This window comes from Lampetra fluviatilis, chromosome 43, assembly GCF_964198595.1.
Source record: "Lampetra fluviatilis chromosome 43, kcLamFluv1.1, whole genome shotgun sequence".
NCBI classification, from domain to species: Eukaryota; Metazoa; Chordata; class Hyperoartia; order Petromyzontiformes; family Petromyzontidae; genus Lampetra; species Lampetra fluviatilis.
The window spans coordinates 8,554,457-8,579,974 of NC_136317.1; the positions used below are offsets into that span (position 1 = coordinate 8,554,457).

Genomic DNA, 25,518 nt, shown 5'->3' on the forward strand with positions numbered 1-25,518 from the left:
TAAATGGGGACTACGACCGAAAAATGTAATTAACAAGCTTGTGCCGGAGGCCCCGGGGGGACAGGCGTCTATGACGTCTCCTGGCCAAACCCCATTTGGTGGAGCCAGGAGATTGAATCTTTACCCTCGGGGCTCCTCCAGAAACAACAAAAAGCCACTACGGATGGCCACGTGGAATGTTGGAACGCTCACTGTGGAGAGGCTGCCACTCCTCTGTCGGGAGCTGGACTGGTACCGCCTGGATCTCTGTGGTATTCAGGAGGTCCGGTGGACCAGCTCTGGCTCCTGTCACCAAGAGGGTTAGACAGTACTATATTCGGGGCAGGCGACTGCCAAACAACAGGGAGTGGCTCTTCTTCTGAACAAAAGAATGAAGGGGGCGTGGGGGCGTGGGAGCGTGGTGGTGAGGTGTGGGAAGCTGTAAGCCCCAGACGAACATCCGTGGAGGGATGCAGGCAAGGCTGATGAGTCAGATGCCTTGTATGACCTCCTGTCACAGGTGCTAGCTAAAGTGGCCCCTCGGGATAGTCATCTTGTTGGGTGACTATAATGCCCGAGTTGGTCATGATGCTGGTACCTGGTCTGGAGTGATTGGAAGGCATGGGGCCAGATCAGCTCAATTACAACGGTAGGAGGCTGCTAGATTTTTGTGCAGCCCATGGGCTTGTAATTACCAACACGCTGTTCCGGCATCGGCGTATCCATACAACATCATGGATGCATGCCGGGTCCAAGCAAGAACATCTGCTAGACTACGTAGTGACGGACCAGCAGATGCGGGCCCATTTCCGTGACACCAGGACCTACCGTGGAGCTGATCTACCCTCTGACCATCGACTAGTCATCTGTAAGATGCGCCTGCCATTCTTCCACTCCAGTGGTGGGTGTACACCCAGGACCCCATTCAAACCTAAGGTGGCCTGGTCTCAGCTAGCTGATGAAAGTTGCAAGCGAGAATTTCATCATAGCTTGCGGCTGGGGTTGGCATCGTCCCCCACTCCTCCAGATGTCGAGGGCAAATGGGCGAGGTTTAGGACTGTGACTCAGGCAGCTGCAATGGCTGCTTTGGGTACCCGGTCCAGACTTCCCCAGAGACCCTGGCTGACAGAGGAGGTGTTCAAGCTGGCTGAGAAAAAGCGACAGGCCCACTCTCATCGGCTACAGCATCCCACGTCGGAGAATGAGGAGGCTTACCGTAGCCTTCGCTCGGTGGTTCGGAGAGCCATGAGGCGCTTCAAGGATGGGTGGTGGTCGCGGGTTGCTGAGGAGATGGAATTTGCCCCAATGGCCCGCGATCACAAATCACTATTTAATTCCATCAAAAAAGTGACCTGCAGCACCATCCTATTACCATCATTAGGGGAAAAAAGGCGATCCAATCTCCGACCCCCAGGAACAGGTTTGCAGATTTGCTGAGCATTTCTGTGAAGTCCTGGAGGAGGGGAAATCCCACCACATGGAAAACATTGTGGGACAAAGTGGGGAAGACCCTGCTGAGGCTGCGGTGCCTCAAATATTGGAAGAGGAAGACACCCCCTGTTAGTGGCTGTCTGAGGTGCCATCTGTTGAGGAAGTGCTGAAGGATATCCAGAAGCTGAGACCAGGAAAGGCACCGGGCAGAGATGATCTCCCAAGCGAAATGTTGAGGGAGGGTGGCGTTTGTGCACAGACTGTCCTACATGACATCATATCAACAGTCTGGACCACTGGATGGGTTCCGCAGGACTGGAAGGATGCCCTGGTGGTCCCCATCTTTAAAAAGGGAGACCGCACAGACTGTAACAACTACAGGGGCATCTCGCTCCTCAGCGAGATGCCCCTGTAGTTGCCAGGAAAGGTCCTGGCAAAGATTATTCAACACCGCCTTGCCAGGCAAGCTGAGGAGAGGCTTGCGGAACCCCAATGTGGTTTCAGGAAAGGGCGGTCCTGCACAGATGCCATATTTTCTGTCCGTTTGCTACAGCAGAGGTGTAGGGAATTCCAACAAGATCATTAAGGATCTTCATGATGGTGAGCGGGCCCGGGTAAAACTACGTGGCCGGGAGTAGGAGCCATTCCCTGTTCACCTTGGGCTGCCACAGGGATGTCCTCTGGCTCCAACATTATTTAACATCTATTTCGACCACGTAGTTCATGAAGCCTTCAGTAGCTGTACCGGACAGATACAATGGGAGGCTGATCGATGCCCGGGTGCGGTCAAGGGATGGCTCCCTATTGGTCAACCACATTATGTATGCCGATGACCTGGTAATTGCGGCTCACTCAGAGGAGGAGTTGGAGGAACTGCTGCTGAAACTGGAGTGTCCCACTAAGAAGTGGGGCCTTACCATCAGCCTCACCAAAACGAAGCACCTGCCTGGGTATATTGTACCATCGGGCACTCCACCCCCACAACTCCCAATCGGTGATGGGGCAGTTGTGGAGAGAGTGGAGAGTATCCCATACCTGGGCAGTGTGCTCATGACCGGCTCCGGTTTAACAGCAGAGGTCTCACTCCGAATCAGTCGAGCGGCATTATCTTTTCGTTGGTTGCGTAACACTGTGTGGAAGCTACCTGGTCTGTCGCTCCGCACGAAGCTTCGGTTCTTCTCGACCACTGTCATTCCCTCCCTTCTCTACGCTTGCGAAACGTGGACTCCCCTAATGGAACATCTTCGCCGATTAGAAACATTTAGGCTGGCCTGCCTGCGATCCATCCTGGGTTTAACCAGGCTGGATTGTGTGAAGAGCTCACAAATCCTTGAAAGATCTGGGCAAAGTCCCATCGGTGAGCTCCTCCGGCAGGCAAGGCTGCATTGGCTGGGCCATGTAGCCCGCATGCCCAATCACCGCATGCCGAAACTGCTTTTGTTCGGCCGGATCGAGGGGGCTAAATTGGCGCGGCACGGGCTAGAGAAGAGATGGAGTGATGTGGCACAGGAGGATGTGGAGCTGAGTGGACTTGCCGATGACTGGTACCAGTGGTGTAAAGAACGGCCTCTGTGGAGGAGGCTCGTGAAGGACGCTACTGGGCAGTTGGAGGCAGTCGCCCTCCAACAACAATGGAGGGCGGAGGAGCGACGCTCACAACAACGAGCAGAGCGCTGGGTGGCTAAAGCACAGAAAGTTGACACAGTAGGGAGCACAGGTGGTGCATCAGCCAGTCATTTCAGTCGACCCGTGGCACCTGGGTCTGCCCCGTGACCTCCTGCCAGCGGGCGTTCGACACTTCACGTGGCCTCAAGGTTCACATAGCCTGGCACAAGCGTCGTGGTGACGTCACCGCCACTTAGTGGCGAATGGCGGTTGTTGTTGTGTGCGTGGGTACATGTGTGCGTGTGTGCGCTGTGTGTCTATGTGTGTGTGTGCGCTGTGTGTCTACGTGTGTGCGTGTGTGCATGCGTGTGCGCTGTGCCGCGGTACCGGGTGTCTCGTGAGCAGATCCTGCAGTGCCTGCAGAGCAGCCGTCGGCTCCCCCAACAGGTGGCATGCAACAGCGTAGCCCAGCCATGACGCGGGCACCGAGGGCAGCGAGTGCAGGAGCCGCGCCTGAGACTCCTGCCGGGTCGAGTCGGCGTAGCAGTAGCGCAGTAGTGACGGATCCAGGGGGGAGAGCGGGGAGGAGTAGGGACGGGGAGGAGTGTTACCCCCCTCACATGCATGGATTTCTCTGGGTGCTCCAGTTTTCTCCCACAAGTAAACACTAATTCATTGGGTTAAAACATCGTCGTATTTAAAGGACCACAGAGCTTGTGTTCATTGCACTCCTCCCCCCACCTTTGATATTACATATTACTGGAGTAAATAATGTTTTCAAACATATTTTTTTTTGGTAGCCAAAACTCCTATACAGGTGTAAAGGGTTCCGGAGACACTTGTAGAGGTAACTTCATTATTACAACACAACACTCCAACAGTCCTGATACTCTGTTACAGCCTAGGTACACAGCCTAGGTACACAGCCTAGGTACACAGCCTAGGTACACAGCCTAGATACTCTACTCTGGCTACGCTCTGGAACTCGCCCTCACAAGGTCGTAAAGTCGGGAGTTCCAGAGTCCCACCACTCGCTCTCACAACATTCCAGGGTCTTCAGATGGCTGGTCGTGGGTCTTGGATCTTGAGTTACAACTCGCCCCGATCGTCTAGGGAGCTCCCCTTTTTATGTCTAGTCCAACGAGGGGTGGGGCCGTGTGCGCCACCAGACATCCCACAGAGCACACACAGCCCCCCCCCCCGTTGGCGGCGCCAAAAGGCTTAAACGCCTGGGAACCCAACGCCTGGCGCCCAGAGGCTTAAGCGTCTGGACCCCCTGGGAACCCAGCGCCTGGCGCCCAGAGGCTTAAGCGTCTGGACCCGCCTGGGAACCCAGAGCCCCCAGCAGCCCCTCCCTTCTTATGTCACTACATTACCCCCCTCTACGTAGCCTCCAGCCGACCCGGCTGCCAAAAAAAAAATACAATTGTACAATAAATTATTTGTTAACCATCAGAATGAGTGTGTGACAAATCAAGAAAAAAAATTAGAAGAAAGCGCCTCTCCCCCTCCTGTGGTCACCGATGCAGAACAACACTGTATAAACACATATATGCAGGATGAACGCACGCCCCAATCGCCCATTATACATGATGGCAAGGTGAGTGGCGTCACGTTGGGACGAGAGTTCGTGGGCGGGGGTCATGAAAATCGTTTGAGTTTTGAGCGAGTCCGAGTGGCAGGTCCATCGGTCGCGACGGAGGCGGGAGGGGACCGACGACCCGCTGTTGCGCTTGTGTCCTGGGTCGCTGATCCCGCGGGCAAGCTTGTTCCCGCTGGGTCGGCCGTGGCGGGTTTCATTCCCAAGGCACCTGAGGGCGGGACAGCGGGACCTGTCCGAGAGTTAGAAGCAGCATCATCGCGGCGCGGCTCGTCAGACATGTCGCGCTCTCGGCCCCGGAGAAGTGAAGGAGGTGTGTAGGGTTGAATGTAAGGTTTTAGACGTGACGGGTGCACGAATCAACGTCGCTTGCCATGCTGGATCCTGACACACTGCGGGCGGAGAACGCGAATAATAACAACCGGGCCTCTCCAAGGCATAAGCAGTTTTGAGGAAGTAGCCAATGGTACCTGCGGGCAGTGGAGCCAGGCGCGGTCCCCTTCTACCCAAACGTGGCGGGACGTGCGGAGATTCTGCAACCGCTCGTTGGCAAGCTGACGGGCTTCTGAGTTATTTTGAGCAGCCTCCCGGGCATCCACGAGATGACGCATATTAGCACGGATGTGGTCGGCAATCTTAGCCTTAGGTGCGGGCTATTTAATGTGCAATTGTACGTCGATCGGGGGGCAAACCTCCCTACCATACATAAGATAGAATGGCGAGTACCCCGTGGCAGCATGGGACGCCATTCTATAGGCGGCCAAGACACCAGGTATGTGGAGATCCTAATCAGTCTGTGACTCAGACACCTGGTGGCTTAGCATGGAGGTAAGTGTCCTATGTAATCGCTCGACCATACCGTCAGTCTGGGGGTGATATGGCGAGGTGCGAATTTTGTGTGTCCCTAGCAGGTTGCACACATCCCGCAACAGGGTGGAAGAGAAATTTTTCCCTTGGTCGGTCAGCAGGCGTTCGGGAGCACCCTTATCGAGGACGTAGCCCTGGAAAAAGGCTTCTGTAATGGCTGCTGCAGACTGGTTGGGGAGTGGCCAGGCCATGGCCCATCGGGTAAAATATTCGACCCCAACCAAAAGGTACTTACTACCCCGAGGAGTAGCGGGAAACGGACCCAAAATATCCAATGCGACGATCTCATTGACCCGGGAAACCTTAATGGATTGGAGCGGCGGGCAGAACGGCCTAGCAGGTGGTTTCCGCCGTGCACATTCTGTGCAACCTTGCACAAGGTCAGCCACATCGTTTGACATGCCCGGCCAGAAAAATTCCAATTGGATTTTAGCTAGTGTTTTCTGAACACCCAAATGCAAGAGGCGACTGTGGGTTTCCCACACAAGTCGCCCCCGCAGGGAGGTGGGCACCACCAATATGTGGGATTGGGACCCCCCATCCCAATGCATGAGGACGCCTTCCCGGATGACATATGATACGGGGCCCCCCTGCCCCCTGTGACCCTCGGCATCCCTAGCGCGGCGTCTCAATTTGAGGAGGGAGACGTCTTCCATCTGAAGACGTCCCCAGTCGTCCAACCCGAGGCCCAGCAATGCGTCCTGCGGAACTTGTGTGGAGGGAGCCCCGTGGTCCCCGACCCCATCCCCGGCCGCGGCCGCAAAGGATGGGGGCGGTACCCCGTCAGGCTGCCTACAACGCCCCGCACCCAAAAAACAAGCACAGCGCCCATTGTTCGGCAGTCGCGACAACCCGTCGGCGTTCCCGTGTTGAATCCCCTTGCGGTAAATGACAGTGAACGCAAAGTCCTGGAGGATCTCGAGCCAACGCGAGAGCTGTCCAGATGGTTGGTCCACTCGCAAGGCGTATTGTAGTGCCGCGTGGTCGGAGCGTACTGTGAAATGCCTGCCATACACGTATGGCCTGTACTGCTTTATGAAAAAAACGATAGCAAGCAATTCGCGGCGCGTCACGCAGTAACGTTGCTCCGCGGGCGACAGCACCCTGCTGCCATAGGCGACGACGCGCTTCACTCCATTGACAATTTGCGACAGCACCCCTCCAATTCCGGTGTTGCTGGCGTCTGTATCCAGAATGAACAATGCCTGTTCTAACTCTCCCCAGCGGAATTTGACCCCTTAGGCCGTTAATGCGTGGAGGGGCTTTGCGATGGATGCGAATCCCGCAACAAATCGTCGATAATATGAGGTGAAGCCGATAAAACTCCGCACCTCCCCAACAGAGGTAGGAGTTGGCCATGAGCGCACGCAATTTGTCTTTTCGGGGTCCGTGGCAATTCCCGAGCGGCTGACAATATGGCCCAAATAACGAACCGAATCCCTCATGAGGTGGCACTTTTGTGGTTTGAATTTGAGGTTAGCCGCTCGTATTTTAAGGAAAACTGCCTTCAATCGCGTGAGGTGTTCATCAAAAGTTTTGCTGAACACGATTACATCGTCGAGGTAGATTAGGCAAGAATCCTACTGGAGCCCAGCGAGGACCAGCTCCATCAGGCGCTGGAACGTCGCCGGGGCCGAGTGAAGACCCATGGGAAGTCTGTTGAATAGGAACAGTCCCTGCGGCGTGCGAAAGGCCGTCTTTGGTTTTGATGCGTCATCAAGGGGTAGCTGCCAAAACCCCGAGAGGAGATCCAAGGTGGAGAAGTAGTGCGCACCTGCTAAGGCATCGAGCGACTCGTCCATCCTGGGAAGCGGGTAGGCGTCGGCCACAGAAATCTTATTACGTTTCCTGAAGTCAACACAAAAGCGGAGGCTCCCGTCGTGCTTCTTAACAAGAACGATCGGCGCCCCCCATGGGCTATTTGATGGCGCAATGACATCGGCCGCCAACATATCGTTGACGGCCACCCGTACATGTTCCTTTTCGGCCGGGCTCAACCGGAATGGGTTTTGACGAATTGGAGCGGCATCACCCGTGTCGATGTGGTGGCTTAGCAATTTAGTGCAGCCAATGTCGAATTTGCTTTGACTGAAAACGTCGGCGAAATCGCTCAGCAGCGTGCGTAATTTAGCATGCTGTAATGGTGACAAATCGGCAGAAGTGGAGCAAAGCGCGTCGAGCCATCCTGTGTCAGGACCTGGCTTGGCAACGGAAGAGGACTCGCCCCCTACGTGACCCACGATCACATCTTCTGGCGGGGCTGGTGTCGCGTGAACAAGCACCATTCCCTGACAGATAACGGCCGTTTCCAATCCCGCGTTAAGGACCTGGATAAAGGGGTCGTGGTCGCTTCCCACGAGCGTTTGTGCACACACGAGGTCCGACACCCGCTCAGCTGAACGCGAAGGCCCGATCACAGCACCCCCCATGAACGCGTCGTAATCAAGGGGTTTACGAAACCGGAGGGGAACTAACATCTGAGAGCCGGGAGGAATGTGAATTGTGCACGCCGCCAACGCCTGCACCGTCGTAGATGCGGAGTGCAACCGAGTGGGTGTGGGTAGGAAGGCCATGCGTCGGCCGGAGGGGAGCTCAATACACCCTTTGTTAATGAGAATTTTAATGGGCATCTTCCCCAAGAAATCTGTTCCGAGGAGGCACGGAACGGCGAGGGTTGATGAGACCAAAATGGGCCCAACTAATTGGACGTCAGCAATGCGAATCTGAGCATTGATCCGTCCGGTGATGCCCAACGAACCCCCATTTGCGGCATAGCATGGCACATCAACTGGCTGCAAGGGACGGCATGTATCGGGCAGAATATTATAAATTATGTCTGAAATGATGGTCGCCGACGCACCCGTATCGATCAATATACGAACATCAACGCCCTCGATGGAACCCACTACGGCAGAGGACCCTGCCGCCGCGGCAACGACCCTATGGGCCAACTCGGACCATTGACCTGGTCCGAGCACCCGGTTGTTCAATGATGGGCCCGAATCCCCCTCCTCCGAAGCATGACCCCCCTGTGTGGTGTGAGGGTGCGTGCTTGTTGTAAGTGGGGGCCGAGAGTGCGAGGTGTCGTGACTCGCCTGGGTATGCCGAGGATACGGTGGTGGCCGAGGCGCCGGAGGTCCTGAAGTCCGGCGTCGGGGGACCCGGCAGCCGGACGCCACATGGCCCCGAAGGCCACAGTTGTGGCAGACGATGGACGCCCCGTCCTGGCGCGAGATTGGCCGGTCCCGCTGGTGGTGATCTCACTGGGATCGCCAGTTGGACGATCCGCGATTTTCTGTTGCCGCGAAGGCCTGATGAGGCCCCGAATGCACGTCATAGGCTTGTGCATCAGGTGGGCCTGCGCAGGCGGCGATGGTTGTGTCCTCATTGCAATGTAGGTGTGCTTGGATGCACCTGGCAGCACGTAGCGACGTGAAGTCGTCGTCGTCGTCAGCTGTCGGCATGGCAACTCGAAGCTGGCGGGCCAAGCTCATGAGCTTCTGCAGCACGAGTGACTCCACAGCGTCTTCATCCATGCGAGGGTAGGCAACCCGCGCCATGGCCAGCAGCGCGCTGCGGTACCCCATCGCCGACTTGGAGGCCTTCTTCCTCCTCGCATCGAAGCGGTGACGTGCATTGGATGGGGGTCCATAAATCAGCCGCATCTGATGAAGGGCATCCGTGAGCGTGGCACGTTTCGCCCGTGGCACCGCAAGGAGTGCTGCGAGGGAGTCGTCGTCGAGCATGGCCGGGAGGCCCTGGAGCGCTTCATACTCCGACCAGCCGGACGTCTCTATAAGAGAGACGAACCGGCGTTCGAACGCTGCCCACTCACCTCCCTCTGAAGAAAATGCCTTGAGTGCCGGCAGGCGTTGGTCGACGTGAGCCCCGCGCTCGTTGCCTGGCAACCCGGCTGAAGCTGGCTTCGCGTTCCCAGCGCTGTCACTCGGCGGTGAGGGACGCAGCGCTGATGACGCGGCGTTGCTAGGTTGCAAACAGCTGTCACCCGGCGGTGAGGGACGCAGTGCTGATGACGCGGCGTCGTCGGGTTGGCCCACGCTGGGCCCGGAAGTGACGTCGCTCCCAGCGGTCATTGCTCCCCCGGCAGAAGTGATGACACACCCGGATGTATTTGCGGCGGGAACGGCTGCCATCTTTGTGTTGGAGCCGGCGGAATGGCGCGGCCGCTGTGCCGCCTCTCTCTCTCCTGTCTCCGCCTGTGAGCGACGCATATCGTCCAGGATGAAGACGGTGGCGTGGAGCAGCTCGGTGAGGCGAAGCAGCGTTTCCTCCATTGCTGCTCCCGACGCTGGAGGAGGATCGGCAGGTGTGGTGGATGACTGCTCAGCCGGCGGTGCGGCGTCGTTGTCGGCCCGAGTTGGCTGCCCCGTCGCCGCTTGCTCCTCATCATCGCCGTCAGGACTGAAGGTACGTGGCTTACTTCTTGTCTCCATTGCCATTTCTGACGCCAAATGTAACGGGTTCCGGAGACACTTGTAGAGGTAACTTCTTTATTACAACACAACACTCCAACAGTCCTGATACTCTGTTACAGCCTAGGTACACAGCCTAGGTACACAGCCTAGATACTCTACTCTGGCTACGCTCTGGAACTCGCCCTCACAAGGTCATAGAGTCGGGAGTTCCAGAGTCCCACCACTCGCTCTCACAACATCCCAGGGTCTTCAGATGGCTGGTCGTGGGTCTTGGGTCTTGAGTTACAACTCGCCCCGATCGTCTAGGGAGCTCCCCTTTTTATGCCTAGTCCAACGAGGGGTGGGGCCGTGTGCGCCACCAGACATCCCACAGAGCACACACAGCCAAAAGGCTTAAACGCCTGGGAACCCAACGCCTGGCGCCCAGAGGCTTAAGCGTCTGGACCCCCTGGGAACCCAGCGCCTGGCGCCCAGAGGCTTAAGCATCTGGACCCGCCTGGGAACCCAGAGCCCCCAGCAGCCCCTCCCTTATTATGTCACTACACAGGTTGGCCCAAAAGTCAGGAAACATAACATTATTCTATTTAACAAAGGAACCTTATGGAGAGACCCCGGGGTCCCATAAGCCACTCGCTCTCGCATAAACTGCGTTGCGACGTCATTTTGTGTTTGTTGAAGACGAACGATACGGTAACCTATTCCTCTTGAAGAACTCTACACGATGTGCTAATTAAAGTTTCAAAGTTTTGTTTATGACTACGGCAATTTTTGCAACGACGGGTGCTTGGTGAAGAACGAGAGGATTTATTTCTGGTGGGTCGTAGCATTTATGTGCGCGGTGGGACGGAGTCGCCAAAATTTAATTAATTACGATTTTCACTTCCGTTTATTCGGGACACCAGGGTCCCACCATAAGGTTCAAATCAAAAACGGTTATTTAATTTATTCCAGTACATCTTCCAAATGACTCCCATTAACATTCATGTACGTTGTATGAATTATCTTTTGAAATTAATTTAGGACTTTTTTTGAGATGAGAGGTGTAATCTTTGAACATTTATAAATTGTTTCACCTCAATTAATTAATTCAGGGTTCTTTATCAAGTTTTGTAAACGACGGATATGAGTTGACTTCACAGGGAGAACAAAAATAGATATCAATGATGATGATAGAAAAAATAGTAATTTAAAGAAAAAACTTTTGGGCAACCCTGGATATACCGATTGTGCTTGGAATTCCGCATGGCCGTGCGCCGTGCATGGCAGAGCGCCGTGCATGGCAAAGAATGGCTAAAGAGATTCTGTCCACTGAATTTCTCACTAATAATTATGTGCCAGTGGACATCGTACCTTTTACACCGTAGGGCACACAATCTCCCACACACACGCACCGCTGTACGACCACCACGTAGTTATCATGCTGACATATTGCATTCTCACAACTGAATTTCATCAAAATCAAACCCATCATCTCTTCTCCCCTCAACCATCCTCCTGCTCTTGCCCGCCCACCTGCTACGACCAGGCCTACCCCAACCCCTACCCTATTACCACCCTTACGCCTATCACTACCCCGACCACTTTCACTATCCCTATTACTACCCCAACCCCTCCTTAACCACTCCCGCCTGTTTTCCTTTCACCACAAATACACCACCACATTTAATAGCACAGATGAACCTCCGATTACCAGTTGTCTAGGTACGGTGAAAAATAAGTTCAACATGAATACAATAACAACCCCACTCCTTATTATCTCAACCACTACCATCTAATGTACAATTTTATGATGGTTGCAAACAGCCGTGGATTAGGGCACTATATCAATATATATAAGATATAAGAACCACAATTTATGTGATGCTCATGTTTTTGTGCAGCCAATGGTGACTGGGGCAACGTGCAACTGATTTAGTGGGGCGGTGACACAGCCTGGTGGTGGCACATTCGCCGTTTCATGGCGGACGTTAAAGATCTCCTGGCACCGTTGGAAGCGAGCAAAGCGGGCCACTGTGTGCCAGCATTACGATCCAAATTTGATGAGACGAGAATTTTGGCAGCCTTATTCTAGCTCCTGCGGAGGGCTTCTCAGCGAATCGCCCGTCACCCCCATTGATGCCCCCCCCCTTCCCAATGTTTGCAGATACTACTGCCGTTATTGTATGTAGGGTGTGTAGGCATATATGCCTACAAAAGACATTTTTTTGGGGGGGGTGGTCAAAAACATTTGGGGGGGGGTCGACAATTTTTGGAAACCTGTCAGATCAACTTTTTACCCCCACATCTGGGGGCTCCACTTATCATATTTTTTTTTATTCAGGACTTCTGAAAGGCTCTTATAATTTAGTGGATGGACAGACGGACAAACGGAATGCTGGGCTTTTATAATAGACTAGCTAAGTTACCCGGCTTCACACAGGTCGCAGTAATCAAGTGGTAAGAGTAATTTATTGCCATGCTGTCCTCTTAGAATAATTGAATGCTGCAAATGAAGTCGGTAAAACTGTATTTTGTGAAGGTATTTTGGTTGTCTGATACAGTCGCATGATTGTTTGTTTGATATGACATCTTATAAATGTGTTACCCTTATAGAGCTTCAGTATAGACAATGTTGGATGTATTGCAGGGGTCCTCAAACTTTTTAAACAGGGAGCCAGTTCACTGTCCCTCAGACCGTTGGAGGGCCGGACTATAGTTAAAAAAAAACTATTAACAAATTCCTATGCACACTGCATATATCTTATTTTGAAGTGAAGAAACAAAACGGGAACAAATACAATATTTAAAATGAAGAACAAGTAAAGTTAAATCAACAAACTTGCCAGTATTTTAATGGGAACTATGGGCCTGCTTTTGGCTAATGAGATGGTCAATGTCCGGTTCCATATTTGTCACTGCTAGTCGTAACAAGTGATGCAAGTGTGCATCCGTTAGTCTAGATCTGGTTGTAGATTTCAAATGTTTCATTCTGGAAAAAGTCTGTTCACAGACATAAGTGCTGCCAAAGATGGTTGCCATTTTGAGTGCATGGTTCCTGAGATGAGGATATGTCTCAGAGGGGAGAGATGCATAGAAATTATGAAGGTTGCTTGACTTGAATGCGTTTTTCAGTCACAATTCTGCAGTTCAGCCAGTTCCATTTGGTAAATTGTATCCAAATTTTCAATGTCAATAGAAAATGGGTTACGGAAAAGCTGTATGTCCTGTTCATGGAGATGAAGCTCTTTAAATCTAAATTGGAACTCCTTTTGCAATTTTTCCAGTGAATCCACACATGTTTTGTTTGGGAATTGCAACCAATGGTTTTTCCGCTAACAGATTTTGAGTTGTGGGGAGATGGCAGAAGTTTTCCTCCTTAACTTGTTTGATGAGGAGGCCTAATTTTACTTCAAATGCTTTGACATGTGATTGCATATCACAAATGAGCTTCCCCTTTCCTTGAAGTTGCACATTGAAACTGTTGAGTAGATCTGTTACATCTGTCAGAAAGGCAAGGTGCCATTTCCATTCTGCATCATTGAGCTCTGGTACTTCTTTGTTTTTTGAAAGCAGAAAAGCTGTAATCTGTGGAAGTAAGTCATAGAAACGTTTCAAAACTCTCCCTCGACTCAGCCAACGGACTTCTGTGTGGTACAGAACATCTTCATAGTCAACATTTAGTTCAGACAGAAATTCCTGAAATTGTCTGTGGTTTAGTGCATGAGCTCTAATGAAGTTAACACAAGATACCACAATTTTCATAACAGAGTCCCACTTCAGTGATTTACTACACAGCACTTGTTGGTGGATGAGGCAGTGTATGGCTATTGGATGAGAATGGTTATGTTTGTCCATCTCTTGGTTAATGCGAGAAATTACTCCTTTCTTAGACCCCACCATGCTAGGAGCACCATCAGTTGTCACGCTGGCTAGTTTAGCCCAGTTCAGCTCCAAACCATTCACAGTTTGGCAAACCTTTTCATAGATATCCTCTCCTGTAGTTGTTCCTTTGATGCTTTGCAGTGCAGCAAGCTCTTCTGTGACTTTGAAATAGTCATTCGTCCCACGAATAAAAATTAGAAGTTGTGCAGAATCACGAACATCATTGCTTTCGTCGAGTGCCAAGGAAAAATAGGAAAGTTTTTTTGTGGAGTTTTGCAAATGCTGATGCAAATTGTCTCCCATTTCTTCAATCCTCCGTGTAATTGTAGGTCCTGAAAGACTCACTGTACTAAATAAATCGGCATTCTTTAACAAATTCTCCCTCCACGAATGGTCTGCCAGTGCACGCTATTAGCTTGGCAACTTGAAAACTTGCTCGCAGTGATGAAATATTTAGCTGCTTCTGCTTCACAAAAGTATTTAGCAGAGTTGTTAATGTATTTTTCAGTTTTAATATTTTATCTTTTCTCACTTCTCCGACCAAACAATCATATTTATCTTTATGTTGAGTTTCATAGTGTCGACGTAAATTGTATTCTTTGAACACAGACACTATATTCTGGCATATCAGACACACAGCTCTTTCCTTGTACTGCATGAAAAAGTAATCATAAGTCCACTGTTCTTTGAATATCCTACACTCCGAGTCAATTTTTCTCTTTCTTGACATCATTGTTTCCTAGGGAGTCAAAATTGCTATTAGTAAAATACCAATATATATACAGCGCTACAAAAACAATATACCAGCAATAACTTTGCCCACACAGAGACATACAGACTGCACTGCCCATCAATGCAGTCTGATTGGGGGAACTCCGCTTTTACCCCAGGCTCACACTGGTGCGGGTGGTGCCATTAAAACGTTAATTACACCTGCAGTTTTGTTCACAGATTGCAGTACATCCCCAGCACACAGGAATATCACTGGGAGTGGAGCCGAGGGGCAAGTGAGGGAGCTGAGGGAGGGAGAGCCAGTCAAGCGCAACCAGGGGAGGGCTGGCAGCCTTAGGCCTGGGGAGCAAGTCCAGTCTATTGGCCCATTGAACCATTCACCAGCGCAGCCCAATGAGTGCCCACCGCCGCAGCTCAATCAGTGCCCACGGCCGCAGCCCAATGAGTGCCCACCAGCGCAGCCAAATCAGTGCTCGCCACCGCAGCCCAATCAGTGCCCACCACCGCAGCCCAATGAGTGCTCACCAGCGCAGCCCAATTAGTGCTCACCAGCGCAGCCCAATTAGTGCTCACAAGCGCAGCCCAATGACCATGGGCCGGATAAATGTCCTCGGCGGGCCGCATGTGGCCCGCGGGCCGTAGTTTGAGGACCCCTGATGTATTGTCATCTGGTGCTAATATGAAAAGTTTTTTTGCATTACCAACTCTGAAGCAACCAACAAAGAGTTGGCCATGAGAGAAGCATGGGCTTAGCAGGTTGAGGCCAACAACTTTGAGTGATTGACCCTGTGCTTTGTTGATGCTCATTGTGAAACTGAGGTGGACAAGGAATTGAAGGCATTTGAATATCAGAGCAGGTCAGAGGGAATGAGTGGAATGAAGACATGATGTGCTGCTGTATGGCCAGTCATGATGGTAGCTTCAATTACATGGGGCATAATTGTCTTCACAGCAAATCATGTACCATTGCAAAGTGTTGGTGGGTCTAGATCCCTGAGAAGCATGATGGGTGCACCAATCTTGAGATTGAGTTTGCGTGGAGGCACAGCCAGTGGTTGTGGAGAGTTGAGAAATTCTGTAGGGTAGTTGACTGCCTCATTAGTTTCCAGTACAGTGGCAATTGACTTGAATGAGTGAGGAGTGCCTGGCAAATTAGAAAGGTTGTTGTTAGTGATATTGACAGCATTATTTTTGGTGTGAGGATGGCTCTTTTGCATAGCCACTTGTGGTCAAGGAAATGGCATACAACATCACCAAAGACAGCTTATTTAAGTTTGTGAAGTGTTCCAACTGTAGGACTTGTACTGACGCGACAGCTTCTTTGTCTTTCCTTGGTTCTTTATTAACTTATATAGTTCCACATCTCCTCCGTCGACATCACTCAACGTTCCTCCGTATACTCCAACTCACAACCCCCCGTCAACATCACTCAATGTCCCTCCGCTCCTCCAGCGATCCTCCTCTCCGCTCTCTCTCTCCAGCTCGGCTGCTATTTGTTAACTCTGTCGTCTCACTCCGTCGTAACTCTCCGTCGTCTCTCTCTCCACTCAGGTCCGTTACTCCGCTGCTATCCTACGCTGTACTCGCTCCATCCACTGCTACTCTATACTGTATTCTCTCTATCCACTGCTACCGTATACTGTATTCTTTCTATCCTCTGCTACCTTATACTGTAGTCTTCTATCCACTGCTACCCTATGCTATACTCACTCTATCCGTTCGTATCTCGTCCCAGGCACCAACTCCCCGTTTCACTCCACGCTCTCCACTTTTATCCCTGAACCAATTCCCCTTAATTAATTGGGTCATCCCCCGCGACGCCACTCGCCCCCCCCCCCCCCCCCCCCCCCGTGGCGTTGTTGTTGCAGACACACCGGCGCCAATTCCAGACACCAATACCTCTCGTCCAATCACTGGCCTCCGTCCTTAATTACCCCCGGCCACCTGCAGCCCCCTTAACTATCACGCCACCTTAATTAGTACAATAACAACAGTAAGTTGCTCAGCGCCCTGTGTCCTCGTTTGCCCTCACTGTCCGCCACGTGCACGCATACCGACCCCGCGCGTGACCCGTGTTTCTCAAGCCCTACACAACTGTTGTGTCAATGCTAGTTATCCAGATACTTTGATCTGCATTGTCAGAGAGTATGGCTCCATTACCAATTTTGACCAGACTTGCAGCAATGTACTCGCATATTGATATTTAGGCTGAGCTGCTGAATGCCTTTCCAAATTTATGCTTTGAGGTAGGCGTGGAGTTAATCAGCTTTCGTTCCACGTGGAATGACTGACAGCGTTTGTTGGAAATCCACAGCCTCCCGTTGTTTTGTCATTATGACAAAGGTCTTGCAGGGTGCAATCAACAGCTTCTAAGGCAGCTTTGTGAGACATTGTGCACTCATCCCAGACAATGAGGTGGCACTGCTGCAGGACCGTGGCTTTGCCAGTGGGCCAGGCAATGTTGCAGGTAGGTGCCTCTGCGTTAGCAAAATTGAAGGGCAATGTATGTTGCCCTGGTGGATTTCAGAAAAAAAAAGATTGATGAAGAAAGTTTTGCCAGTTCCACCCAGATCATTAAGAAAATAGCACCACTGCCCATGAAAACAGCAGTAGTAATCTTGTAGAAGGCTTCTATCTGGCTTGGAAGCAGACTTGGCTCATGTAGTTGGATGTATTCAGTAAGCTGTTGCATGTTGTCGTTGGTTTCTTGCAAAAGGTCATGGGCCACGTCATTATCAGTGTTTCGTATTGGTTCAGGAAGGGGGAAAGCTTCGACGCAAGAGCAAACGAAAGTATTAATCTTGTCTTCAATGATGAGAGCCTGAGTGAAGATGGTATCATTGTAATGCTGTAACAGGTTTGGATTTAGCACTTGTGCCTGGTGCAGAATATCCTCTGCCAGGTTCTGCTTGTGGTTGTGCCATAGTTGCACAGGATTAGTTATGGCACATATGTGCAGCATGATGGCAAACAGGTTTCACATCATTTTTGGCGACTGAGTTGCAGCTGCCTCATCCAAAATACTGTTCCACTGCGCATCATCCTCTAGCAGGCCTCGAAGTTGGCAAGCGTGTTGGTAATTATCACAGGTAGTGTCATCAACTGTTCACAGGTCTTCAAATAACTTAGGACTTTTGGCCTCAAATAGAAGCAGTCAGAGTAGAAAGCATTCAAATGTGTTGGGATGTATTGTCTAAACACAGCCAAGTGCATAACTGGCTTTGATTTGAGGGTAATTTGGCACGTTTTGTGCAACTTTGAAGCGCACCCACTTTTAGCTGCCAACATTTCATTTATAGTACTTGGGTACCAGATGCTAAAGCAGTGTCTGAGCAAAAGCATCATCCCTACAGAGAAGGAGTGAGAGTTGTGTGTTGTGGGACTTGGGCTCGCGTACATGCATGTGTCTCTGAAGTAGACTCTTTGCCCATTCTCAAGGTGCATCGCTTGTGAATGGGGAAGTTGAGGATTCTCCAAATGGCTTCATTGGTGCTGATGTATCTGCCCAATTCATATTATTGAACCTCATCATGCACTGCACCATCTATTGTGAGGCCAAATATAGCATTGTTAGATCCTTTGTTGACATACTCGCACATATTTTATGAATATAACAGAGTGGCAGTACTAAACATTGATGTGTGCATTGAAGGGGCGTGAGAGAAGTGGACAGTATGGAATAATCCACCTGTTGTTGTTAATTTCAATGTGAGAATCACGAACTCTGAAAGTTGTAAAGCCGCCATATTCGGGTGTTCTGCGACAATACATTGGGTATCCATCTTGTGCAGTCTGTCTTTGAGTTGTCATAGGAAACGTTTAGTGCATTTGTTGCCTTTCATGCATGGTGATTTGGGATTGATGGCTCCACAGGGACAATGCACCATGTATGTTTTGAAAGTGTTGTGAAGAAGAGGATCAACGTGTGGGTCTGGTAGTTCAGCGCACATGAAGTTGGTCTTGAAGCCACAGCAGAATATATGCATGTGGAAGGCCATGCTTTAGCCACTCAATGTGTACATGTAGCATCGGGTTGTGCCAAAAAAGATACGCCTTGTTGATGGCATTCATCAAAACTGCATTTTTTTGTCGGAATATTCTGGCCAGTAAATCATGGTGGTAATGTGGTTTTGGCCTTCTATGACTTCATGAGCCACTTCGTCCGAAGAAGGATTGCAGGTGAACGTGATACAGTGGATGAATTTGGAGGGAATGCTGCAGGGCTGATAATAAGTATAGATAACATGTTAAATTGTAGAAAAAATTACAGTACAGTGCAGACACTGTACTGTACCCCCCACTGTGCCAACTTGCTGCATTTCAGCTGCCCGGCGCTCCACTCGTTGTTGTGAGCATCACTCTTCTGCCCTCAGTTGTTGTTGGAGAGTGGCTGCCTCCAACTGCCCAGTAGTGTCGTTCACGAGCCTCCTCCACAGAGGCCGATATTGACACCGCTGGTACCAGTCTTCGGCAAGTCCACTCAGCCCCCTCTATGCAACCAAATAGAAGCTGCTTCGGCATGCAGTGGCTGGGCATGCGGGCTACATGACCCAGCCAACGCAGCCTTGCCTGCTGGAGGAGCTCACTGATGGTAATGTGTCCCGATCTTTTAAGGATTTGTAAGCTCCTCACACAATCTAGCCTGGTTAAACTCCGGAAGGATTGTAGGCAGGCCAGCCTGCAAGTTTCTAACTGGTGCAGATGTTCCACCAGAGGGGTCCACGTTTCACAAGTGTAATGACCTGTCGGCCTTAAGGGGTAATCGCGGTTATGGGCAAGTTACGTAATGCTTAATTATGAGGGAGGCGTATCTGGGGTAAAGGTGAAAGGCGGAGTCAGTCGGGAAGCTCCGGGAACCAGCTGGAAGGTTTTGGAAGGGGGCATGGGCGGAGGCGGGGCTTGGCCGTGCCAGGATGTATATGAGGGACCGAACCAGAGGTCGGTGATGTTGCGGGTCCTGGCTGCATCGCTGCTCGCCGTCATCTCTCTTCGTCATCTGGCCACGTGGCCCATCTTCTGCAAGGCTCTCATCGTGGCCTTCGCTGCGCTCATCAGACAGCTGTGTAGTTGGACGCCGACGATGGGGTTGTGTAGAAGGGTCGGCTATGTGTAGCTACGTGAAAACGTTACGTAGATGTATCGTCCAGTGTAATGCTTAAAGTGTGAGAATACATAAGAAGCCTTCTACACGACGTGTCTCGGATGTTGCTCACTACACAAGTGTAGTGACATCGCTGGATGTCACCATGCTGTAAGTGCAGTGCCGGCCCTACAGGACACGGTGTGTGGGTGTCGATCTAAGCCGACATGGCATTCTGGTTGACCCGGGAGGACACGTGACCGGTTAAGATGACAGGGGAGCCCCCAAGAGGAGGCTAGAAGGGTTACGTGAATGGGACCCAGGTCCTTCCCGATGGTTCTGGAAATCTGGAAGAGGGACGCGGCCAAGGGCAGAGCCGGCCATGCTGCAGATAATATAAGCCGAGTCCTGAGAGGGATCGGGGTTGTTCATCCCGGAAAGAAATCCTTCGTCTAAGATTCTCTGTCCTACGAGTCTTCCAGCACGTGGACCCGGGCAGATGCTGTTGGTTCCGGGTCCGTAGTAAAAGTTACGTGGTAACTAGTGTAGTTAGCCGGGTGTTCACCACCCAAGGTTGTTATTGTGTTAAGGGGAAGTGTACCCCGTGTGTTGGAACTAAATACATGCGCTGCCTCCAAAGTCTACGTCTGCGACTCAGTTGAACCCACTACACAAGCATAGGGAAGATAGGGCAGGGCATGACTGTAGCCGAGAAGACCTGAAGCTTCATTCGGAGCGACAGACCAGGTAGCTTCCACACAGCATTATGCAACTGATGAAAATATAATGCCGCCCCCGACTGATTTGGAGTGAGACCTCTGCTGTCAAACCGAAACTGGTCATAAGCACACTGCTTATAACCACTCTCTTCACAATGCTCCATCACCAATGGGAAATTGAGGGGGTGGAGTGTTTTATGTCACAAAATACCTAGGCAGGTTCTTAGTTTTGGTGGGACTGATGGTAAGACCCCACCTCTTGGTGGCACACTCCAAGGTGCACAGCAGCACCTCCAACTCCTCCTCTGAGTGAGCAGCAATCACCAGATCATCAGCATACATAACATGGTTGACCGTCAGAGAGCCATCCCTCGACCACATCCAGGAATCGATCAGCCTCCCATTGTATCTGTACCAGATGGATATTCCTCCGGTACAGCCATGGAAAGCTTCTCGAACTACGTGGTGGTCAAAGATGATGTTAAATAATGTGGGAGCCAGAGGACATTGCTATCGCACCCCAAGGTGAACAGGGAATGGCTCCGACTCCTGGCCACGTAGCTTTACACGGGCCTGCCCACCATCATGAAGGCCCTTAATGATTGTGAGCAGAGAGTCAGGGACTCCAAAAGTACAAAGAACTGCCCACAGCACTGGCCTGTTGATGGTATCATAGGCCTTGACCAGGTCAATAAAGCAGGAGGTGTAGGTCTTGCTGGAATACCCGATACCTCTTCTGTAGCAAACGGACAGAGAATATGGTATCCGTGCAGGACCGCCCTGGTCTGAAACCACATTGGGGCTCCGCAAGCCTCTCCTTAGCGTGCCTGCCAAGGCAATGTTGAATAATAATCCTTGCCAGGACCTTTCCCAGTACACTGAGAAGAGAGATCCCCCTATAGTTGTTACAATCTCCTTCCAATCCTGCGGAACCCGTACTGTGGTTCAGACAGTTGTGATGAAGTCACGTCGGGCAGCCTGCACACAGATGCCACCCTCCTTCAGCATTTCGCTTGGGAGATCGTCTCAGACTCCGAATCACCCCTCGCACTACCTTCACAGATGGCACCTCTGCCAACCATTCAGAAGGGGTGGCTATTTCTGTCAATAGTTGAGGCATGGCAGCCCTAGCAGGGTCATCCCCACCTTGCTCCATTATGTTGTCTGGGCTAAGCGGAATTCCTCTCCCCCAAGACCTTACAAAAATGGTCTGCAAACCTGTAGACCTGTTCCTGGGGGTCGGTGATTGGATTACCGTTATTTCCCTTAAGGATGGTGATAGGTGAGGCGCTGCAAGTAATTTTTTTGATGGAATTAATTAGTGATATGTGATTGCAGGCTACTAAGGCAGATTCCATCTCCACAGCAACCCGTACCCACCACCCCTCCTTGAACATGCAAAGGCTGCTTTATTTATATAGATTTTTTAAAACTACACTGCAAATTACTACGCTAGGATTAGACAGAGCAGCAGAAGCTGCAACATCGCCACCTCCTGCAAAAATATTGCTGACTGCGTCTGTGAAACAATGCCTTCGTGATAGTCCTCTGCTATAAGAAAGGTACAAACACCAAAAGTGCTAAATTATTATTGTTATTAATCACAGATGGCTGAACCCCCAGAATAACCCCCAGATTTGAACCCGGGCTCTCAATGACACTAGCTCAGTGCTTCGAGCCCTTAACCGCCTGGCCAACTTACAACACCCACCGCTGCAACGACAACATTCGGACCACGAGTCATGGAAAGAGGAGCGCTCACCCTGAACCCGGCCAGGTCGGAGGCGAGCAGCTGCAGGGTGGCGAGCTCCTCGAGGAGCCGCGTTTCGCCCTCCCGGCCACACCTGCCCAACGCCCTTCGCACGCAGGCGGCCGCCTCCACGTAGTGCCCGTCGGCACGCTGCAGTGAGCCATATACGCGCCAGCCTGCCGGGACGCGCCGCTAAGGGGGCATCAGCCGAAGGTGGGGCTTGGTCGCGGATGGAGATGGACATATGGCGCGCCGGCAAGGCAATGCCGAGGGGTGTTAGGGAACGTGTTCAGCGCAGAGACACGTAGCGACGTGACACATGCTGCCAGAGACACGCGCTGACGTGGTGACACAGTGGTGACACTAAGATGTGCATATAATACGAACTGTACAGAGACACAAAATGACATGGTGACATGGTAAATCAGTGGCACAGTGGTAACACCAGGGCACGTGCAGCGAACAGGCTTAACCCATAGTTCCAGCCTCACAGCCAATGGTATTGGACGATCAGCCAGATGCGTTAAGAGGAAGAGCCGTGGGCGACCACGGCGGGCGTTCCGCGATGTCGGTACGACGCGGCCTCGCAGGGTGGCAGCAGCATACGGGCCGTTGATGCCGGCCAACACTGGGTGGCGGTGACTCGACGCCAGGGTCACGTTGCATGCGGAGGATACACACATGACTCTCCAGGTTGTTGCGGAGGCCCCGGCGGACGCACTCGCGAGCCTCGTCACGCCGGCCCAGCTTGCTGAGCGCCAGCGCTTTGAGAGCCAGCGTCTCTGCAAGGGACGTGGGTACAACTGAAACTCATCAGCATACATAGGGGGGTGCGGGTCCCCCCCCAAAGCATGCAGCCCAGGGCGGTCTCCCTAAATTCGCCATACCCTAGAGACAGCTCTGGTTTTCAGCAGGTTCCTGCTGCTACATTTGCTTTTTATTTCAGGATGTTTTCAGCCGATCAATGATGCATCGGGTGCTGGCCACCCACCCCCTTAGTGCGCCTTGACAGCCGATATAAGTGCTCACTAACAGCACTTGCCCAAACAGTATGTTAAGGTTATACGGGGGATCTTTGTCCTTGCTTGTCTGTATCACCATATCTCTGTGCGTCTGTCTCTTCAGTTTCTTGGATAGACAGAGATACACAGATATACGCACATCTATAAACATTTCCAGCATATATCATACACATCAACCTCGACTTTAATTATGCTGTCACAGGAAACACTGCAGTTAACCCCTTAAAATATAATTTTACTGTGAAACATGGAATGTTGATTGTACGAACAAAATTAACAAACGCTTCATTCATTGTATTTTCCCAGCAAGTTTGCCGATTAGGTAAAAAAAATCTCTCCACATGTTACGATGATTTTCAATGTTAAAGCTGTGTGGATCGTCAGTGTAGAACCCAGGTCACCTCCGTGCTCAGCGAGCTGTGGGTTCGCCAGGATCTGGTTGCATAACTTAAGACCAAGCCTGTACTGGGTCTTCTCGTAGCATTTCTGCGAGACACGGAGAGGAAGACACAGTGAGGGTGACGCAGAGAGCGAGATGCAGATAAGGAGATGCGAACAGGGAGACAGAGACCGTGAGTGCTGTGATGCCAATGAAACATGATCCACCACAGTGACGGATGTTATCAATGAAACACACTTCTATACGGTCTTTCTAACCCATATCAAGGCTTCTGGACAGACTTGTGTGGCCACGCCAACTCTGCATCTTCCCTCTCCCCGACCTCTGTGCATCATTCAGCTCACTTTGATCACTCCTTCCTTCTCTCTGTTCCCTCTCTTCTCTCCCTCTCATCATCATCCTCTCATCTTCAACATCTTGGCACCGTCATTCCGTCTCCCCCTCTTCCCCCTCCTCCTCCACTTCCTGCCCAGTACTCCTCCTTCTCTCTTCCTTCTGCTCTTCTTTGTTCGTCCTGGGGACTTCCCTCCTGGAATCCATTTCCTGCCCCACTCATTGGGATGGTCATCCAGGACAGACCATTACTACTATAATGAGCCAAGAATGTCTGTTTGTGTGTAACATGCGTGACGTCATTCCACATGCCCCCCCCCCCGTTATTCATATTAATGAGTGGGTGAATTTCTACACTCACGCAGAAGGGCGAGTGGAAATTATTTTTTTCGCAAATTCGCTTTAAGTTTGACGTTTCTTTATTGAAAGTGAATCTAATAAATAATTCTACGTAGCAACAAAGTGGATTTGGTGTCTTTATTTATTTCTTCAGCACTTGAGACAAAAGGTAAGCCTAATTTATGCTTCTATATTATGGTGAAATAGACATCTCTCGGTGATTTTGCCATATATTGTATCAAATTCCTATTTATTCAACCCCAGCAACTGAAAGCAGAAGAGAATAAAGTATCAGAGCAGTGAATTTGAACAAATTGGTCAGTTATATACAGTGCTACAGTGACATGAAGTGAGGTATTTTATGACTTCGTTTTGTGCCAGATTCACTGCCATTAATACAGCGCTACAGTGAAATACAGTGAAGTGTTTGATGACATACTTTCGTGCAAGATTCACTGCCATTAAATTTACACAAGATACATTTATATTCTGCTCAATTTTTTTTTGTAAACATTACAGCTTCCGTCCTAGGACGGGCAAACAAGCTCGTACAACTTCTAACGACGCAATACCCGATCCACAAATTTGAGGGAGACATCGCCACAGCAATACTCTCCTCTGCTCCTGACGCCGTTATCTGGGCCTGACCACCTGAATGTGAAATTGTAGTTGTTGCTCTGCATCTACATCAGCCGTACGGAAATAGAAAATCTTACCTCCATTGCCTGCTGCCCTATTGCGCAACTGGCTCGACTCCCCTTCTAGTGGTGGGGTGCCAGGGGTAACACGCTTTTATTACACGCTTTTATTTAACTCACTCTGCCTGTTGTTGTTGTTGTTCTTGTCGTTGTTGTCGTATCCTCAAATCTTGTAACTCAATTTTTACCCACTTCCCAATGTGGTATCGACTGCAAACTTGGTATACTTATGTCTTACTGATGACAATACTATATTCTAGCATTAAAAAAACATATTCTAAAACATAATTTTTTATATGTTATGTTTCGGCTTGGGTCTAATTGTCCACGCTCCACTGACGTTGGCTGTAATTGGCCACGGTCCTTTACGTTATGGCAAGCTTCGGGTCCACTTCCTGGAGTCGTGGATTTCTTCCATTACTAGTACGGTACATGTCATTACAGCGTGTTTTAAAAATGTATTACTTATTTAGATATAAGTGTATGTGTAATGTAGTAACTCGGCGGGAGACGACTTCACGGGTAGCACACTCTTTATTTCACCAACTTCGTTTCACAGGTGACTAACACCCACTGTAGTATCTCGGGTGACTAACACCCACTTGGTTACTCGGGTGACCAACACCCACTCAGCTACTTGGGTGACTAACACCCACTGAGCTGCCC

General features: G+C 50.9%; 1 protein-coding gene across 3 annotated transcripts in view; it reads right to left on the minus strand.

Annotated features, from left to right (window-relative positions):
* Positions 1–25,518, minus strand: part of LOC144947104 (N-alpha-acetyltransferase 15, NatA auxiliary subunit-like) — a 57,953-nt gene that overhangs the window by 24,269 nt on the left and 8,166 nt on the right. For all 3 annotated transcript variants that reach the window (XM_078876308.1, XM_078876309.1, XM_078876306.1), the window contains exons 2-5: positions 23,484–23,568; positions 22,738–22,842; positions 22,073–22,236; positions 3,403–3,537 (exon numbers count right to left, since the gene is read on the minus strand). In XM_078876308.1, coding sequence (XP_078732434.1) covers positions 3,403–3,537; positions 22,073–22,236; positions 22,738–22,842; positions 23,484–23,568 — 489 coding nt within the window. The remainder of the gene's footprint in view (positions 1–3,402; positions 3,538–22,072; positions 22,237–22,737; positions 22,843–23,483; positions 23,569–25,518) is intronic.